A 20,350-nucleotide genomic window follows, 5' to 3' on the forward strand; every position below is an offset into this window, starting at 1 on the left:
GGTACTTTTTGCGAGCCACGAGCGATTCCGAGCTTCTGCGAGCACTCCTGGATTATCCATTGCTTGCGCACGGTCGGCGACGTCGCCGCGTCGTACCTTCGAGGAAGTCGCCTATATTAATACTTAATAAATTCCGCGTATCCATCGACGTGTCCATTATGGGCACGCATACTATCCCCGGCAAATTGGCCGATGGTCGGTATACGAAGGAATATTGTAATTGCCGTGAAATAAACAAGTTTCAGCATGCAGTAGACATACGCGGATGCTGGGAAAAACAGCTTATATTATAAATTAGCGTGTGCCACGTTGATTGTTCGAATAAGATATTATTATATATATTGCACAGATTGCCTTCTGGCAGCATAATTTTGTAATCGATATGTGTCACGCTTAATGCGTCTTCATTGCGTTACTTGAAATCTTTTTCTTCCGCTGGATATTCTCTCGTTAATTCCTTTCGATGTCATATAATTATTTCGGATGTATAATCTACTATTTGTTTTCATTTTGTATGAATATTATAGGTTTCAAAACAAATTCTATTATGCTACTATTGCAATATTCAAAAATTTAATTATTATTTATAGTGAGATAAATTAAGGACAGATGAAACATTTCTACAAACATGGCTTAATATTATATGAAAATTATTATTCGTTACACTGATGGAAAATGTTTTCATATTTCAAAATTGAAAACTACATTAGCGTATTTAGTTGCAATAAACTCGTCTAAATGTGAGATATTTAATGAACAATGTCAAAATTTTCAATATAGCACAGTTTTTTATGATTTCGAGAGTTCAATCGTTCAATTTAGCTCGTTCAGCACGATATTATACGCCTGGGAAGAATAATTCATGTCGTATAAATATTTAAAAATTTTTCAATTTGAATATGATCCAGAGAGATGTAGCCACTACAAATATTAATCCGCGAATACATCGTACTATGAAAATTATTACGCATACGTATAATAATTACATATGTATATATTTTTTCGGAGAAATAAATTGTCTAGTATGAAATAATATTCGATAAAAAGTAAGCTTCACGTTATTTCGTTTGAAAAAAATGTTGCGAATAAAGAGAATTTTATCTTTTTGAAATTTTGTGATATTGTTATTTTTGCTTGTGTACGGCACGTGCGCGTCATGAACAATTTTATCTGTAAGCGAACATCCAATTTCATATGTATTTTAATGATGCAAATATTTTCGCTCGCACCTAGGCTTTAATTTTCCAGATAATCTGCCCTATTAGCCGCGTAATTTTAAACGTTTAACGGCAAAATTACACCGGTCTATAGTCCGCACGCGATTTAAGACGCGCAAGCGATGTGATATTAAACATAAACTCCCTGTGTTCGTCTCACGCGAGAGGTATCGGAAACTCCCTTTTTTTCCAGCGATGCTACCCCGTAATTATCTAAAACTAGCATTAAAAGCTTTCAAACTCTCGAGTAACGAGACTAATGCGGATAAGTGATATTTACGTGCTTTAAGCTATCTGGCAAAGTTTTCTTTTTTCCAACGCTTTTTTTTTCAACAAAATTATTTAGATAGAAAATACTAATTATGTCTCGAAGATAAAAATATACAATTATATATAAGTTTATTGTTTTATATAATTCATAAATTGTTGTTAGGTAATTGTTATTGAATATTTATATTTTGTATAAAAAATAGCTTTTTAAATGATTTACTCGAAATATTTACAAAAGTTCACAATATAAATTTATATCCTAAAATAAACATGCATAAATGTTCTTTGAAAATAAATATTTTAAAAAATCATTTGTAATGTTTTGCCGAAAAGTAATGAAGTGTGTTATTACTTTGTAATATTTTTTGTAATTTTTAATTAAATTGAAATATTTTTTACACGCATATATGAAATATAATATTCAAAGTCATTCATAATATGCATTAGTGAAATATTTATTTATTTTACAGATATGAAGTTGACTTAACTGTCATCATTAACTTCATTCTTTGTACTAGGTATATTTTCGATAATGACTTTAAATTTTAGATATTTTCGGTAATGATTACAGAGTACATGTTTCATTAGTGTAAAACTCATCAACGGCAAAATGCAAAGTTGACGAAAATTGCTAATGTACAATATAGAGAAACGAGAATACGAACTTGGGCGAGTTAAAGCATACGGCAATAGTTATTCACAGAATCCAGAGCGCCAGTGTTTAAACTATCGCATTCATGTGCCTCACTTTGTGGGTGAAAGTGAAGTTAGGACCAAGACATAGCGGATACAAACTTGGAACAGAGCACTACTGGGAATTTCGCTAGTGTCACTACAGTCGCCGCTTTTGAATGCGTCTCCAAAGACGTCGAACGTCAAACATGAATTGGAAACGCTCGGCGAACATGTATTAAATGGTGGAACTTCCGTCAGATAATTCCGCGACATAACTACTTCGTATTTTCCCAAACTAATTCTATATTGAATGCGATTTTTGCAGGTGTACGATTTAATGATTACGTGTCGCAAATGAATTCGCATATATCGTAAAACATTATATTTTTTAATATTTATAAAATAACATACACATTAATCTTTTAAATATATTAATTTGTAGCTGATTTATTAATGAGAATAAAATATTGGTTTATATAACATGGCAAATGAAACATTCTCATCCATGTATTAATTTATCCGTAAATTAATTAAATAATATTAACACAACAGTAACGCGCTCTTGATAATCTTGTTTAACGGAAGAAACTTCTACAGGATTATATTAAATTTATAAGCGATAAGCGTTCTTAATGGATTAAATCTGATTTCGGAAAATATGGGGGCGCACACCGATATATATTCGAATACGCCCAAATTTATGGGGACTAATTTTTTCGCCGTAACTTCTGCATGTTTCGGCCAATCATAAATCCATTTGTCGCTGAGTTCGATTACGACTTCTTTGGTGTTGTTTTCACGCTTTGCCGTGTTGTGCATTTAAATTTATGACCCAATATGGCGTTTATCCCCGACCAATTATGTGACTAATCTCTCAATCCAGATTACTTTTATAGAATTTTAAAATATCCACGATTTTTCTGCGCTGATAATAAACAGAATTAATTTATTGCAACAGTAATACGGAAAAGTATAATCAAAAAATGAGAAATTTGAGACAATAAATAGTAAATTAAATTTTCTAATCAGGAAAAGCTAAATTTGAAAGAGATAAATTGAGGGAAATATGTTTAAAGTAATAATTTTCCAAATGCTTGAAGCCTAACAGCGCCTGCATTTAAATTAACCTAAAACAATCCGAGTCTCTAACAGAAGAAAGTAGCCTGGCCGCGCGATTATTATATCGTAAAGAGTAAACGAACACGTGGGAAAACGACGGAGTCCAGCAAATAATCCTTATTTATACTCCGTTTCTATCGCATGTTTGAGAACAGACCGCGCGTATCGCAACGTTCTCATGATATCAATGAGGCAGCGTCGGGTGCTAATGACATTTAATGCCTTGCTTGTTGCCTTTTCCGGGATTCTTCACGCGAGGCTGCGTTCTTGGCAATCATCAAAAGCAAAGCTGTCGAGGGGCTCCCACAAGGCCGGAGCGCTCCGTGATACGCGCGGCGATCGCGAGGTCTCTGTCTTTAACGGCAGTTATATTCGCCACCATCGTCGTCGTTTCGCGTCATTTGCCACGAGAATAACGCCGATCTAATCGTCGCCTGTATTGTCGTCCGTTCGTCGTCGTTCTCTCGCCCCCGTATTACGAATCACCGTGCCTTGCCAATGAGCGCGCCATTAAGCGCCACTGTTCGCGGTCGAGCGAGCATTCGCGGCTACGTAGATTGATGACGAGGATTCACGATCGTTTGGATAATTAGGCGAGGGGTACTCGCGAAATTGTTGCGTTTTTTTGCAAATCCAAACGCCCCGTTGCCGCATCCCTTCGTTGCCGCGGTTGAACACTCGTTAAAGCAAAAAAAGGAAAAGAAAAAAAAAAAATGAGGAATATCACGGTCGCGGTTACACGATTTTATGGTCACGCCTGCGGTATTGTAGCCAGGCAACAATGTAGTTCAATAAACCATTAGTTTTTTTTTACGTCGTAAGTTCGGCATTGTTTACGGTCAGGCGGACAGTAGCATCGGTACACGATGGCAGGCCGCTTTGATTACCTTTAATGATAAACCAATTTCGAATTGTTTTTTTTATTTACTTATCTGCAAAAATTGGCATTTGTATTCCGTGCTCTCTTTTATTATAGATGCATTATTATATTTGCATTTATCAACGTGCATTTTAATTGTAGTTATAATACACAAGCTTTAAACGCAGTTTTGAATTATAGCCTCTTTTTCTCTTCTGACTGAGATCTCAATTAAGCATACTTTTTTTTTATAAAATTATACATTTGTTTTCACTTAACCACAACGCCGTCGTGCGAAGCTCTTACGTTTTCATGTGCAAAACAAAATTATCTCATCTCGCAGTCGCGGACTCACATTTTTGCCAGCGCGAGTTTGTAAGTGATGGATTAACGCGCGGAGCGGAATTCCCCGCTGCATCGTGCTTCATCCCCTCAAAACAGTCCCCTGCATGAAAATCTCGAGCTCCTCCGAGCTTGCCTGCTAGGTTCACATGCGACTGATTACTATATCCCGCGTTACGTGCGTTAAGATCCCTATTTTGTTACTTACGCGAGCGGAATTTATTGCTTTGAGTCTACGTCGTTGCTGTGTCAACAGGTGGCACTCATCATTTTACATAAACATATTATGAAATATGTGCGAGGGGCGTGTGATAAAGAATGCATCATCCAGAGATATCGACCTACCAAGCCGCGACACTTATGATCACATTCGCGATCGACCCTAAGAATGCTCGCGACATTTTCATTGCTGCTTCCACTTGCCATTTGATTTAATAATCATTCACAAACGCAAAGTAAAATAATAATTTTTTTTGTAAAGCATACTTGCTGCGCATGTTGTACGTTATTTGTTGTCGTATACCTATACTCACTGAGAATATGCCAGATGGTGAATTAATAATGTAGTTCTCGTTAAATTCACTTTGATAATACGATTCAACATAATACAATGCAATTTAATATGTAATGCGATATAATTACACGATTCGATAATACGCGATAATGGATTAAATATTAAAATTAATATTATTTGTGTTGCCTTTTATCGGGTTAAAATTCCTTCCTTCGTGGAAGCGATAGCGGATGGATTAAAATATCGATGCCCGATCAAATGCCGGTGCCTTTGCATTTCTGTGATGATCGTTTCGCTTCTCGCGGTCACAACGAATCGTATTCTCGAACGCGCAATTCCGCAAGAGCTCTCATCCCGATTTCATTATCGGTAAGTCGCCGCGATCTAATTATTGCCGACACGACGTTATGCATCTACAATGAGGGATAATTATTTTAATTATCCCCAGCGACCGACGACAAACGGGCTGCATCTTTACAGGCGGCGCGGCCAGCGTTCCTTCTCCGTCGCTTTTCTTTCATTAAGTGGTATCTTCCTCTTCGCCCTCCCGGCCTCTTTTATCCTCCCAACGCCCTCTCGCTATCCTTACGCTTCGCATAATCTATCGCTTCGGGTTAAAATCTAAAATACACAAGCGTTCAATCTCCCACCCTCCCTTTATCCTTTTGCTCGCTCTCTCCTTCTCATCGCTTTTCTCAGATGCGTTTCATTCTCCGTATCCTCTCACAATCTTCTCTCGTAACGTCAAAGTATGAGAGGCTTTGCCAGCGTTTATATGTTAACTCTGTCATTTGTAAGAACGACGAACGAAAATGCCTTCGCGGCGTACATTTCAAAGGCCCGTAGCGTCCGTCCATCTCTTGCCATCATGCGTGCACGCAGCCCACCTACTTTCTCATGCCCTTACATTCTCTGTCTCTTTCTCTTCCTCTTCTCTTCCGTAAAAATATCATTCTCCCTCGCCCTCGCTGCTTTCCTCTACGTCTTTTGCGTTAGCTTTGCGGCTAGATGGAAAAAAATAGGTGGGCGGAACGAAATGACAAGAAGGGGGAGACGCGAGGGGGCAGCCGCGAGTGGCGCGGGGAAGAGAGTAGAAACATCGTTCGCGAAAGCTTATTTCCACGCTCCTTCGGCAAGAACGGATAGGTCTCCTTTATCACGCTCGCAATATACCACGAAGGTAGCTACCACTCGCAAAGGTATCCCGGATACGAAGCACGCTGCTTTTAGAAATATCGTCCCTGCTAAGCGACGACGCCACCGCCGCCGACGACAGCGGCGGTGACGGCGGGCGGCGGCGGCGGCGGCGGTCGACGCGCTCAACGGGCGGTCGTCGCGACGACGCACACTCATGGGGCAACGCTTTTTCTTGCTCCGGGTTGTTGTTTCACCGCGGTATAAACCCGCTTTTCTGACGGCAACAAACTTCGCGCGAGAGTAAACGCGCCAGTCAAACCGTGACGAAACGACGTGCCCCTTTTTAGAGCCTGGCCGTGTCCTTACATTCCGCATTTAACACCAACACATCGAACGATACGATTTTGCTCCTGAATGCAATTTGCATTTGAGACGCTCTTACTGGACTGAATGTAATTCTACGCTTGATTACGACGAATTTATACTTGCAGTTAGTTCGACATTCGTATAAAAAAAATACCAGATATTACATAGAACTTTCATTAATGTACATTCGAGACAAAGTGAACACACACGGTGTGCACATTTAATTCCCGAGAGCTAACTCTTCAAACAATGGCAATAAACTATTACGTATTCTCTCTCATTACATTAGGTATTGATTAAACAATAACAATGGAATTAGATTATCTTTCATTACATTGTATCGGAAATGTGTGCGTAATCAACAAATCGCTTTTATGAGGAACTGATGAGGAACTGATGAGTGTCAGTTTCTCACAAAGATTCACACATCGAATCGATTCGGTGAAAGCAACGGTAATACATTCGGCAATCTCATGTGAATCATCGTATAACATGGACATGTGAATGTCAGTCTCGCTCGATTCGATTACTATTCGTCGACTGATTCTACTATGAAAACGTGCTCTGTTATGCATAGAATTACAAGCGAATCCAGAAACTATCTAGGGCACATTGTTAAATGCAATTATCGAATAATTTTTTCCATAAAATGCACAAATCTAAAATTCCAGATTTTATTACAATTAATTTGCCTAAACATTTTCTTTTTGAAAAAGAAATTGGTCGCTGAATGAACCTCTCAACCATAATACCGTAACTCAGAGAATTGGCGTGACGAAACTTGCTTGATGTGGCTATCATCTCGTAATTGTGTATTTTTTATCGTGCAGTTTTAACAGCTTTGTCACGTGTTTACTCCTTTTGACTCGCGAATGCTCGTATAATCGTCATCATAGTTTTATAGTAGGCGATCCCCTCCGGGGCTCTATTCCGTCCGTGGGTGACCTTTGCTCACGCGCAAAATATTCACCGTCCGTTTGCGTTTGTGCTCGTGAAGGATTCCTTAACAGTATTGCCGGAGACGGGGACGGAGAGGCAGACGCGCCATTTTCAGCACGTTTGTCCTCGCATAGAAACACCCTTTTACGATTCCGCCAAGCCCTGCGAATCACCCCCGGGAATTCAGGTTTTATAGACCTTTTGCTGCACGGGCGAAGCCGCTCGGACCAGAAAATTACGCTGCACTGTGTTCCGCCACGTTCAAATGGAATCTTTAACGAAACGATTTAAGCGGTCGCGGATTTTCCTGTGTACGTGTTCACAGCTGCTACGCGAATCATATTTATTTTTGACCTGTTCACCGTTCGCTACGATTTCACGATAAGTTCCTATTTCTCATTTTATTTTTCGCACGTCACGGCGCTTTGTAGAAAAAAAAAAGAAATAGACGAAAAAATTTAAATTGCATAAGGTTAAGAGTTCATCGTACGTGCAACATGCAACATTTCCGAGGGTTTCCTTTTTTGCCCCTCACAAGGCATTTCCGTAAGGATAGCGAGATAATTGAAAGACCCTTACGCGCGACACGGTGGCGGCGGCGGTGGCGCGCGGAATAATTCCGGGTCGCCGTAAGGAAATTAGATTCAGCAGACAGAAGTTAGGAGACGAAAATGGAAAAAGCTGGTTCTGAAAGCTTTTGGATGTAGCTGTTTAAAACGCGCCCGCTCTATACACCGATTTACGCAAATCCGCTCGCGCAAATCGAGCCATTGGCTTACAATTTCTTTTCTCTCCCTTTTCTCTCTCTCTCTTTCCATCTCCTATGTGCACAGTGCCGGAAGTCAATAACACTCAGTCATGCTAATCAAGCTTTTTATGTACATTATTAATATTTTTACGTATGTTTGTAGTACACAGCAACTGAATTGTCATAAGCGTGACGCGTTTACTGTTATCGCGACGACTTTGAAATAACACAAATGTATACTTCTCGCGATCATAGTATTTCACTTTATTTGTGACGGTAATTAAACCGAGAAAGTATCGTCCGAGCTCAAAGAGAGAAATTAATATGAATAGTTTTATGCTCTAGTGGACCAAGAGACAAAATTATTAGAAACGGAGCAATTATCATACAAATTTAGTAAATTACTTAGGAATATGTCGTAAGAATAATCTCTGTAGCATTCAGAGCTTCTAGATAACAGAACTTTTCGAGATTTCGTGAAAAATGAAGAGAAATAATCGTGGCTGTCCATGCAAAATATTATGCCTTAATCAGCAACCCTAAAGGAAGCTCTAATCGACATCCATCATACGAACTTGTTTCAACTTGAGAATGCGCGGTAATGCTGCTTTGTATACGCAAATAGACACAAACATGCGACTAATGCAGATGTGTGATGCCGGTTTTTGTAACCGTTAGTCAGCGGTTACAACGAATCCAACAGTCTATTGCGGTTTGAAAATACAATCTCCATTCGTAATCCTCCTGAGATTACTCTCGTCTAAGCCAAATCGGTTAATGTCACTCTCACCGTACACTGTCGCACGTATTCATCCTGATTTTTACTCGTCAGTGCTGTTAAGTCGCGTAATTATTCTTTTCAGAGAATTTTGAATTTGCGTTATATTTCTATTGGAAATTATTTTAAATAATGTGTCTAAATTTAGCCTCAATGTAAAATGCTCTTACTTTAAATATAAAAAATTTAAAAAGATTGTATTTCTTTTTTTAAGGGAGAAAAACTGAAACTAATTGCTGCAACAAATTATTTTATCTTTTGAACTACAAATTAAAGCAAATTTATTTTGTTTTAAGTGAATAACTTCGCTAGAAGTATAAGTTCGATATTAATAGATAAATTCCTTTCAGTTTCTCTCATCTATCAGTTTATCTTGATATCGTCTTTAAGCACCGATTTTGATTTTCTTTTGCTTCAATCAAAGTTTTCAATATAACACGTTCTTTTGTGTACAGTTTTAACTCTCCAGTGTGTATCGATACTTTGATGAGTAAAAGTAGATATTGACGAATAAAACCTGAAAGATTAATCTAATTTTTACGTTCAAATCTATACAGGGCAGCAGTAACAGCCGTGTCTTGGCACCCGCACGGCATGTACTTGGCATCTGTCGATCGTGCCAAGACGGTGACGGTTTGGGGCGATCAAGTTTGACAGGAGGTGTGATCCCGGGACAGACGATTATTGTTTCACGCATGAAGATCTCGTGCCGTTCGTATCGGCCTTCTCGCGGCTGTGAAATGAAGCGGTCGCGCGCGCACACTTGCGATTCACGGCCGCAATCCAGCGAGATTTCACGGCGGGCATCCAACAGAAGGATAATCAAAATTATTGGTCGGTTCGGCCGCACGGGTTATAAAGCCATGTAAGGCCACCGTTTTGAGAGCTGTAAAGCGCAGACACCGCGCCGAACAAATCTGGAAGCGCGGTAGGGACTATTGTACATAAAACTGCACTTATTGTTACTCCCAGGTTGTAAAGATTCCCTTTTTAGAATAGTATCTGCGCGCTTCAGCCGCGCCGCGCCGTCTACCCGCAGGAAATTTCAGAGATCATCATAGTCACTGGTGTTTTTCAGGATTCGATAGATATACGCTTCCTTCGCTAACTGTAACAGATACGGTCGCGTGTTGTCGTCTGTGCGAATTCGGGGTGTCTATACGTGACATCCATAGTGTTATAACAAGATGTTTGCGAGAGTTGCATATTAACCGGTTAAATGTACCAGAATTATTTTTGTTTACCAAAAAGTCAATTATCGAGATACTTTGTAGAAGTTGCCGAATGTTGTCGACATTTGAGTGCGACGGAAGATATTTTTCGGGATACGATGAGGTGAGCGAGCAAACATTAATGTAAGAACGCGCTTAGATCTTTGAGAATGAGATTACTTCCCCGGAATTAAATATGCATTATTAAAAACTTTGCGAGCCATTTAATGCCCGCAGAAGCCGATTAGTTTTAGTTTCATCTCATATTTAATATGTTTGCGTATTGAGAATTATTTTAAATATGAAGCAATCTCATAAATTTTTTTCTCTATAATGCAAAGTTAATTCTGCTGGAGTAATCTTACTTATGAATGCGTCTCCATATGTGTGCTATAATTCGTTTCATCGCCAGATTCTCCGACGTCAGTGAAACTCATATACGTCAAACTCTTAATACAAGTCTGACAGAATAGAAATCGGGATATAGGAATTAATCAAGCAAGCACAATAACGGTACGATATTGATACTAATTGCATTATACACATTTGCATTGATTTACGTAATTAACGGTAGGGTATATCGTACACTGTGTCGAAGTCATTATTTTTACTGATAAATGCAACGATTGGCTAATGAAATTTATTTACACGCCCATACCATTTTTTTGTTAGAAAATAAGCTGCTGAATATTAAAGCCTTAGCGACAATTATAATTGTCTGATCGAAGAGGTCCAAGTGTAACATTGTATCTTTCTAAAACGTTGAATTTTTGCAATTACGATAGTTTACTCATTTTTTAGTATTTATGACAATCATACATTTTGATTACTGCGTGTATCGTGCTAATATTTTACTACGTCCATTACTCAGAAGTAATATGCACTGCATTTTGTTTTACCACACAAATTTATATTTTGCAAATGTTTTTTGCTGCTATTTTTATGGAGCTCTTCGGTCACTATTTCATATTTATTACGTATGTACTTGCGCGTAAAGTTACAATGTCTAAAGTGGTTTTGGTTTAAAAATTGTATACATCCATTCACGAATCACATTATGAAATAATTATTTAAGAGCCCGTTTTTATATCATACAATTAAATCCTCACGTACAATACTTTTTTTTTATCTGCGAGTCGTTGTTAAAGGCGATTAACTTCCAATTAGCATATAAAGAATTGGTCATTGATTTGCATAACACTGGAAGCTTAATTTCTTAATATCGAATTTTATTTTGGCTACATTTTTTTTAAACAAAGATGAAAGTTATCTTAGCTAATCTTATTCTAAAGAAATAATTATTCACTTTCATTCTCTTACTCGATCGAGAAAAATTTATCGATTCTATAATCATCATTATAGAATTATTAACACATCACAAATTAATAATTTTACAATTAACATTTTGGAAACTTCATATCGTTAAATCTTGTATCAACGTAATTTATTTAACACACATGATTGACAATCATTTTGCTGCATTTCTTAAGAACGCAAGCCAATGACCACGCCTTTTTGTCATCACGATAATAATTAGCGACTCGCGTTTTGAGCAAACTGTAACCAATTGCGTCCAAAGTATTGTGTAATGATTTTAATACTATACTATACTTACACTTCATTTTTGATTCGATTATTAAATCTAGACACTGTACTCTCCTTTTCTCTGTATACAATCTTAGCAGAAATGCTATATACATTGTTCACATATGTAAATATATATAAACGTTTCCCTCTTGTATTTTGTAAAAAATGCGTCTTATTCTTTCAGTACTGTTTATCAAATCCTAATTCCACTCCTATTTACTCCTGCATTTTTCAGTAACTTAGACGAAGGGAAAGAAGCATGATACTCTTAACGATAGCAAGATATGTTTATTCACGGTAAGTAACCAAGAGTACTCATTATTTACAAGACATTATTAATAATGACATTGCACGTAAAATATAAAAAATGCATTACGTGACTTAAGACGATGACGACCCTTCAAACTCTTAATAGCCGTGAGACTGTCAATAATTCTAAATCGATCATTCCATTTCAGTCTACTTTTTGCACCCTATTACTCTTCACCCGGGAGAGAAGTGGCTCATTCACCACACCCTAATCCCGATTTTCGCTCCCGCCGTCTCTTTGGCACGCGCATGTATAACACCCCCGTTACGTATACATACACAGCCGCGTGTGTACGTGTATGAGTATGTATATCACGATCCTCTCACAGAAGCTCTCTGCGGCATTGCGCAGCAGCCGTGTATCTGACAGTACCTAACGTGCTTTCGAAAGCGCTCATTAGTCACTGAAATGCGGTCACGAAGTGACAACTCGCACGTGGAATATTATACGCTCCAAGAACTTGCATCGGTACTCATATCGCGGCTCGCGTCCGCGTGTTCGCGCTCGCGCCGCCACGTCTCTCTATCTCTCTCCTCTCTACCTCTGTTTGTAACTTTCGTATTATACACCCTTTGTCCGCGATTCGACAGTTTCGACAGTTTTGCAATGGAACGTGAGAACGCAGCAGCCCGGTCGAACGGCCGTCGAGAGGGAGAGAGAGGGGAGAGAGAGAGAGAGAGAGAGAGAGAGAGAGGGGTGGGGGGAGAAACCGCTTGCAAACGACATTAAAGTTCGATCGGCCGATCGCATCTGGGACCGCCAAAAATTTTTCTCTGGCTCCGCCGCGATGTATAGCGCGTACAACGGATGTTTCACGCATACACGGTCTCAGTACGTTTTTATTACGCACGAATAGGCGACGAATCCTTTGCGCGACATTGATGGAACAGTCTCGTTCATTTTCGCGAATTGAAAAGTTTGAAAGTCGCACGGATACGGAGAACGGTAGAATTGAGGATCACTCCCGAACAGTTAATTCATGAAATTATATTTGGAAGTCGGCGAATCCAACTTGTTATACGATCAACACTATCGATATTACAATAAAATCAATATTTTAGATAATCCACTCCAGCGCGGCTAATGATCGAAGGATGTATATTTACCCGTTAAGGTAAACGGAGTTTGGAATTATCGTTTACACAATTCCCGGAAATAATCACGCGCGCAAAATGTTACTTTGTAAAATCAACACCTTTGTAATGCATTTATTTAGGTATCGCGTTTCGCTTCCTCGTTTCTAGGAGTACCTGCGGGAAGTACCGTTTCTACGATTATAATCCGCACGTTCGCCTCACTCTCGAGCCTAACCGACGTCAAACATCCCTGTTAACGGTCGTTTATTTCGAAGATAATGAGGAAGATGTTGGCAGAGCCCGAGGAGAGGAAATTGTGTACGGGAGAGTGACAAATTAACTCGCGCCTAAGACTTCCGTGAGATTCAAATCCTTCCTCCGCTACTCAGATAGATCCCCGCATATCACCGGAGGTGGAAAACCTTACGGAAATGCCGGTCGCGTCGAGCAGGTAGCGACGATACAAAGTTTAAGCGGAATATTTAGTCTCCGGTGTGGGAAGTATTTTTCGTTTCGTTAAAAACGCTTCTGCTACATTTTACCGAGTTGTGTATATTTAATGTCTTGATTCGCCGCGATCGAACGAATGCGAAATCTGTTAAAAATATAGGAGAAACGTGACTACATCAATCATGGAAGTCGCACATTGTAACCCGAATAGAGAACTTATCGATTAGGCATAAATGGCGAGACGAGACGGAATGAATTTATTATACTTTTCTCATACATTTTCATAAAATATTTATAGTATTGAGAGTTCCAATGTAATATTTTTGTATTCATAACGGAGATTTGAAAATTTATTAATACCAAACTTAATTTTACTTCCGTCTTGAGACGGCGATCATAGGATATAACGTGCAATCTAAAGAATCGCGAAGGAGTGTCCAATTAGGACGCTAATGTGCCGGGGAAGCAGTGGAAATGAAGCGGAAAGAGGCTTCACCGATAATTTTCGAAGCATGCGTCAATCATTTCACCGTACTTCGAATGGAGTTGGACATTTACCCGTAGTCGACTCATTCATCCTTAATTAACGTAACTGTGCGTGATATCCAGATGTTTCTAAGCTAAGAATCATGATCGGCAGATTTCTTCTTGGACCATCCCAGGTAATTTAGATCGACCCGTTCAAGGCAGAAGAGAGAGAAAGAAAATGAGCTGGTGTTAAAATCCCTCATTATCCAGGACAGTCATGATCACTATCGTGCTCTATCTTTTCACTTGTCACGTTATAATAATCATTAGTTCAATGCCTGAATCGGAAAACTTTGGAGTTACGTGAGGCAGTTTACTTTGAATAATGTTGAATAATCTTGCGAACAAAAGTGCTTGATCTTGAGATTTATTTTTAAGAAAGACCTAGAAAATGAGATGCAAAAAATGTTATGCAAATTGTGCAATAATAGTTACAAACTGCCGAAGGGAGTTTTCATTTGATGCACGGAAAGTCTCATGTTATTACAATTGTTTTTTCTCTAATTTAGTTTGAGTAATAACTAAATATTAAAATTACTTTATTCCATTAAATATCATTTTTTAATAAAACGACAACTTTCAAGGAGCCAATAATTCATTGGATACGTGCAAAACAGCGTATTCACGTTATTATGTGAAATGATATGAAAAGTGACACGTGTATCGACTGACATACTTTCTACGTATCTTATCTGTATCAAATGCATTGGTGAAAATAGTCATAGTACGATGTGCAGTGTCAATATCAGAATCATCACGTATTCTTCCGGTGTCAATAGATTATTAAAAATGTGTTAATACTTATACGCACTTTTTTTAAGCAACAGCAGATTCTCGGAACATATTGAAAACTCAGCAAGAATCCACGCGTGTGAAAAATGTAAAAAAAAAAAAAAAAACGAACAAATCGGTACACGTGTCAGTTAAAATAAAACTAAAAACATAACGCTGACTGGCAGGCGATTGCATCGTCAACAATGTGTTAATGATCGTAACAGTGTCCGATATCCGGTAGATATTGATGACTGGCGATCGACTCTGCGCTCGCCGTTTATGTCGACGGAGATATGCCTGTCGCGAGTGAAACCAGGACCAACAACAATCGGCCCGGCCCGACGTTTCTCCTGTCGGACATATTTTTAATTACGAGCGGGCGGCGTTATCGCTTTTTGCCGTACCTCCGCGCCGAGCGACGAACACGCGGTCGGACTGTGCACGAATCTTGTTTCTGCCCGGATATCCTTTTACCACGTGCCTTTCTTGCACGACGTACACGCTACCTGTGATTATCCACGGCTCGTCATTCATGCCTGATCAATAAGCTACAGTTAATTGCACACGCTGCAGTAGAACGAATCATACGTCAGAGTTCAGCGTCCCAACAGGGATGCGTTCATCTCATTTTAATTAGCGCACCGCCATATATCCAATGAATCTGATCTATTTCAAACGAGATTAAGCGGTCGTCGAGCTTACTTGCGAATCGAGAGCTCATTTGAAATGGAAACTAAGTGCCCAAGGTAATTCCCCTGTGCGACTTTTTTTTTGCGCTCTTAAACGCTGCATAAGTAAACGCATTATGTGGCATTCGAGATCCAAAGATGAGTTCGCTAAACCTGAATGATAAAGCGTGTAAGCGAGAGAATGCAATTCCATCTTCCAATCTTATTTATCAATACCGCGAATCACTTTCTGCTGTATTTCTTCGTGCATAGAAATCGGTTCGATAAGTTACACTCAACCACGTGCATCTTGCTCGACTTAACGCGCATAATGGCCTTCTCTGCTCGGGGCTGCAGATACGACCGCGAATAATCGATCAAAATCACCGAGAGCAGTATCGAACTACGCGGATATCGGCCAACAGTTGCGGTAATTAGCGTATCGCTTGTGGTTCAATTAACCGCAAGAGTTTTTTAAACGGGCTTCACATGTTCGCTTCTACATGTTTCGCGTGAATCTGCAGAGTGTCGTTAATATCCATCTAACTAAATCAAAGTTCTACCATGCGACGACGCGTAGTTCTCGAAATCGCTCACGTCCGACGTCTTAGTCTCACGTCAGAGTCATTATACCAAATTTCCTCGCAGTCTGAGAATTTCTATCCGATAATCTCGATCAAGCATCATTTCCTATGGCGCGCGCGCGCGCGCTCACACGTTATAAGCACCGAATTATTCAGGGAAGAGATTGAGTTCGTTCGAGTCTGAGATTCGTCTGTCATAAGGGCGACCGTTGATCATGAGTGACGGAAAGCAGAGTGGAGCTTGCATGGGCGATCTCTCGCGAAACCTCGGATTCACGACGTACGCGTATACGTAAGACATCTACTCTCGGAGTCTTCTTCCATCGCTTCCGCCGCGCCGCTCTCCGCCCCGCTCTAGGATATCGATATTGAAACGTAAAAAAGATTCAATCAGTCGCGAAGTTTCAGCGCCAATCAATCACCCCTCCCCGCAGCCCCTCGTCTGTTCAGCTTTAGGACGCGAAAGCTCCCTCGCGCGCGCAGCCCGCACTGGCGCGCCTGATCGCGACGACGACGCTAAAATGGCTGTGGGGGCGAGAGGCGGAGAAAGAGACAGAGCAAAGGAGGGAGAGAGGGGGAGGGAAAGAGAAAGAGTGAGAGTAGCCGGAGTGCGACAGAAAGGCATGGGCGAATCGCGGGAGCAGGAGAGAGAGAGTCGCGTATGGTCGAGAGAGAAAGAATGTCGCGGGGGCCGAGTGCGAGAGTGAGTCGGAGAGTGAGCTTTCGGGTGCACGACGGAGTCGACGCACTGGAAGCTTGCCGTGCTTGCGGCGGGAGCTTCAGTAGCCGCTCGTCCGTCGACCGGAAAACCTTTCACGTTACGTCGTCCTTAGACGAACAGCGCGCCATCGTCAGCGAGGGATCGCAGGGGGGCCCGCGACCTACCGCAACCCCTCGATCATTCGGTGTCGGTTTTTCTTTCGTTTCCAAGTTATCTCATCGAAAGTTAAACGCAAAGAATTATTTAAAAAAAAAGAAAAAAAAACTGAAAAAAAGAGAAACAATCTATCGAGGAATATATTTATTGTGTAGTGTCTGAATCAATGGATCATCTTCATCTCCCATCTGCCTACGGATCTCGTTGAAATCTGACAGTGGTGATATGACGACGGATCTGTGACGGCTGAATGAGCGCGCGCGCGTGTATATGAGTGCGTAATCGACGAGAGCATATCGGAAGCATCATGCGAAGTGCCGCGAGATACCGAGACCCGCGTTCTACCCTTTCCGCGTCGCTTCTTTGCGTCCTCCTCACCGCCGTCACCGGTAAGAAACAGAGCCGCGTAACAGTGGGACACGGTATTTAGCCGTTGACTCACTCTTAAACCGAAGCCCTCTTAATCCCGACTTAGCCCTAAGCTCGCAGTCATGCTGCGAGCACGTCCCGAAAGTAATTGCCCGTAAAAAACGAATGCGGTTTCACTGAAAGAAATTCGCGTGTCTTGATAAAACCGCCGTGATTGCACGTCGATCGATCACAAACGATGTACGTGTATCGAATTTCGCCACGTCGCAAAAACAACGCGCCGCTAAGTGCAAGATATGGATGAGAATTTGCCGATCGATAATATTTGTATAAATCGCATCTATTAACGAGGAAGGAAAAGCGATAAGTGAGACAGATAAATTTAACATGGATCTAATTTTCAAGCCTGGAAAAATACATACCTGGAGAAAATATTTTGCATAAAAAATTCGCGAGGGGTTTATGAAGCCGTGGGATTTTATGTAGGAACCAGTTGCCAATGATTCCACAGTGCTCCACGATCGAACGCCCGGCGGACAAAAACCCAATTTACCGTAAAATACGCACGTTTTCTCAACAATTGCGTTTTATCCTCCCCTTCGCGAATAAAAAAAAAAAAAATACGAACAGCCGTAAAAAATTGAACGTTTAAACGTATATTATAAGTTCGCGATTCGAGACGAGGGAGCATCGAGAAGCCCAGAAAGCTCCAGCCGTGTCGCCCGAAATCGTAGGGTGGGTCAAAGAAGTTGATTTGGGGTGCACAAGTTTCTCGATGTCTTAAACAAAGCAAGCACGGATTCAATCCGTTCTCCAAACACACTCGGATCACAACCGTAAGTGCCGTAGTTTGGGAAAACGGTTATAGAGTCTGAGCCGTGGGAGCCGCGCTTCGCTTAAGAAAACTCCATAAAGCTACATTTGGGGATTGGGATCGGGAAAGAAAACGATATAAGGAAGGGAAGTTTCATTCTGCCGTTCGATTTCGTCGCAGCCGAGGTGTAACGCTCGCGATACCGAGAGTGATCCCCGTTCGATGACCGCGCCTGCCGGCCGATCCTGATTTCAAGGCAGCGGCGCGATACGCGAGATGAGAAAAACTACCGGAGCGAACTCCTTCCGCGTCGAAAGATCGGTATGTCGGATCTAGTGAGTCACCGCGATTTCCGTCCTTTTGTTCGGGGCAAACCGATCGATGAATAGGATTAAAACGCCTTTTATCGTTTTAACGAGACGAAATCGTTAATATCCGACGAAGCAAAAAGGAAAGACGAAATGCGTCTTGTGCGTACACTTTTGGCTTGATGCGATCGCTCATGCGGTACGAAGGGATTTCGATGGAATTACATGGAGTACGTGGGTGAACTCCAAGCCTAACAAAGCAGACTTGATTAACAAAAGATCTAAATGCGCTGTGTCGACGCGAATTGTTAGCCGCTCAGGGAGTTTTTTAAAAACTGCAAAGAGAGCTGAGTACGATCTAATGGGGATACGATGTCGTTAAATGCTGAAACGAGCGATCTAATTGCTTCTTAAAGTGTCGACGACAGGAGGAAGCCGTCGATGGAAAAGTGTTTCGAATAAAACTTGATGAAAAAAACACTTGCAAAAAGAATCATAAAAATCAGTCGCTTTGATATTTAATTTCAGAGATTCTTGATTTACTGCGGTGTTCTTTCTTGTGAAGATTAATAACTAGTAAAATTTTTCTCTTATTATTTTAATTCATTCACTAATCACGTACTTTTACGTTATTACCGTTTAATATTACTATCGTATTACTTTAATTAAAAACTGACAAATTATTATCACATTTTAAGTGCACTAAAAATTTAATTAAATTAAACTCACGGAGGGAAGACAAATCGAAAGAAGGAGCGATCAACCGTGTGTGAAGTAACATCGCAAACTTAAATTACAATCCAAAGGAAACACATAAAATTTACTCTTGCTCTAACTTCGTAATGTAGCAAACGTTAATCAAACTATACCCGGACCGTTGGAGCCATTCCGCTGAAGTGTGACAGTCGTCGGAACTATTAAGCTACGCGGAAGAAATGATTCTCTGCAAACTTACTGAATTTCTTGCACGCGATCTTTACGAACCGCTGCGAGTTATTCCGCGGCATAAAATCGTCTACTTTTAATTTATCCGCCAGGACGTTTGCCCGCGCGTCTCGGCTCTGTAGCTCTATGTAAATCGGAGGAAGTCACGTGAGAAAAACGGCTTCCTACCGAACCGTGAGAATATGAGAAAACTTAACTGTTTGCCAGAGGCGAATTCTTCAGTCGGTAGTTCGGGAGAGATTAACGAAGGACCCACGCGCTACTTGATTTAAATCATCACCGAGCCGTTCATTCATCCACGCCATTTGCCGCGAAAACGCGCTGGAAAATTAACTCTCCACCGCGGACCCGTGAAAAGAACTCGATATTGATTCTGAACTGTGCCGGGCGAATTTGATAGCGATATGGCGGATTTGATAGCGATATGGCTTCGGAGAGGAAATCAACAGTATAGAACGCGCGGAATGTGAAGTGTTATGCAAATACATTGCGACGACCGATCGCTCGTCGACAGCTAAACTAGGAAGATGTTAATCTGATTACCGTTACCTTACACGGATCTATTGTACGATACTCTTGTTCCAATCTCAATATTCCTATTATGTTTGGCGACAGAATCCCGACGGGACATTTTCATAATCGGATTCGGTATAATGACCACTGTCAGCCGAGTTACTAATTACAAGCGTTACTAATTGCGTATACTTTAATCGATGGAAAGAAAAAAATATGTCAGTTCTTTGGTATAGTGAAGCTAAATAAAATTCGCAATTACAAAGATCGAAAAGAAACTATAGCGCTGAAAAAACTGATATTTGTAAATTATAAATAAATTAATATATTTGTGATGCTAAATATTTGTAAAATCTATATCACTCATTAGAA

General features: G+C 40.4%; 3 protein-coding genes across 4 annotated transcripts in view; 2 read left to right on the forward strand and 1 right to left on the reverse strand.

The window, feature by feature from the left end:
- Positions 1–11,916, forward strand: part of LOC136996895 (autophagy-related protein 16-1-like) — a 29,461-nt gene extending 17,545 nt beyond the window's left edge. Inside the window, exon 5 of the mRNA XM_067357552.1 lies at positions 9,522–11,916. Coding sequence (XP_067213653.1) covers positions 9,522–9,618 — 97 coding nt within the window. The 3' untranslated portion in view covers positions 9,619–11,916. The remainder of the gene's footprint in view (positions 1–9,521) is intronic.
- The window catches only part of LOC105677048 (uncharacterized), a 278,448-nt gene that overhangs the window by 216,746 nt on the left and 41,352 nt on the right, over positions 1–20,350 (reverse strand). The window lies entirely within an intron of this gene.
- The window catches only part of LOC105677050 (uncharacterized), a 56,030-nt gene continuing 52,353 nt past the window's right edge, over positions 16,674–20,350 (forward strand). The window contains exon 1 of one of the 2 annotated variants that reach the window (XM_067357550.1): positions 16,674–17,418. Coding sequence is in view for 1 of the 2 variants with exons in the window: in XM_012375383.2 (XP_012230806.1) it covers positions 17,337–17,418 (82 nt within the window). In the remaining variant the exon portion in view is untranslated. The remainder of the gene's footprint in view (positions 17,419–20,350) is intronic. The other variant, XM_012375383.2, reaches the window with a different exon arrangement.

This window comes from Linepithema humile, chromosome 6, assembly GCF_040581485.1.
Source record: "Linepithema humile isolate Giens D197 chromosome 6, Lhum_UNIL_v1.0, whole genome shotgun sequence".
Lineage (NCBI taxonomy): Eukaryota > Metazoa > Arthropoda > Insecta > Hymenoptera > Formicidae > Linepithema > Linepithema humile.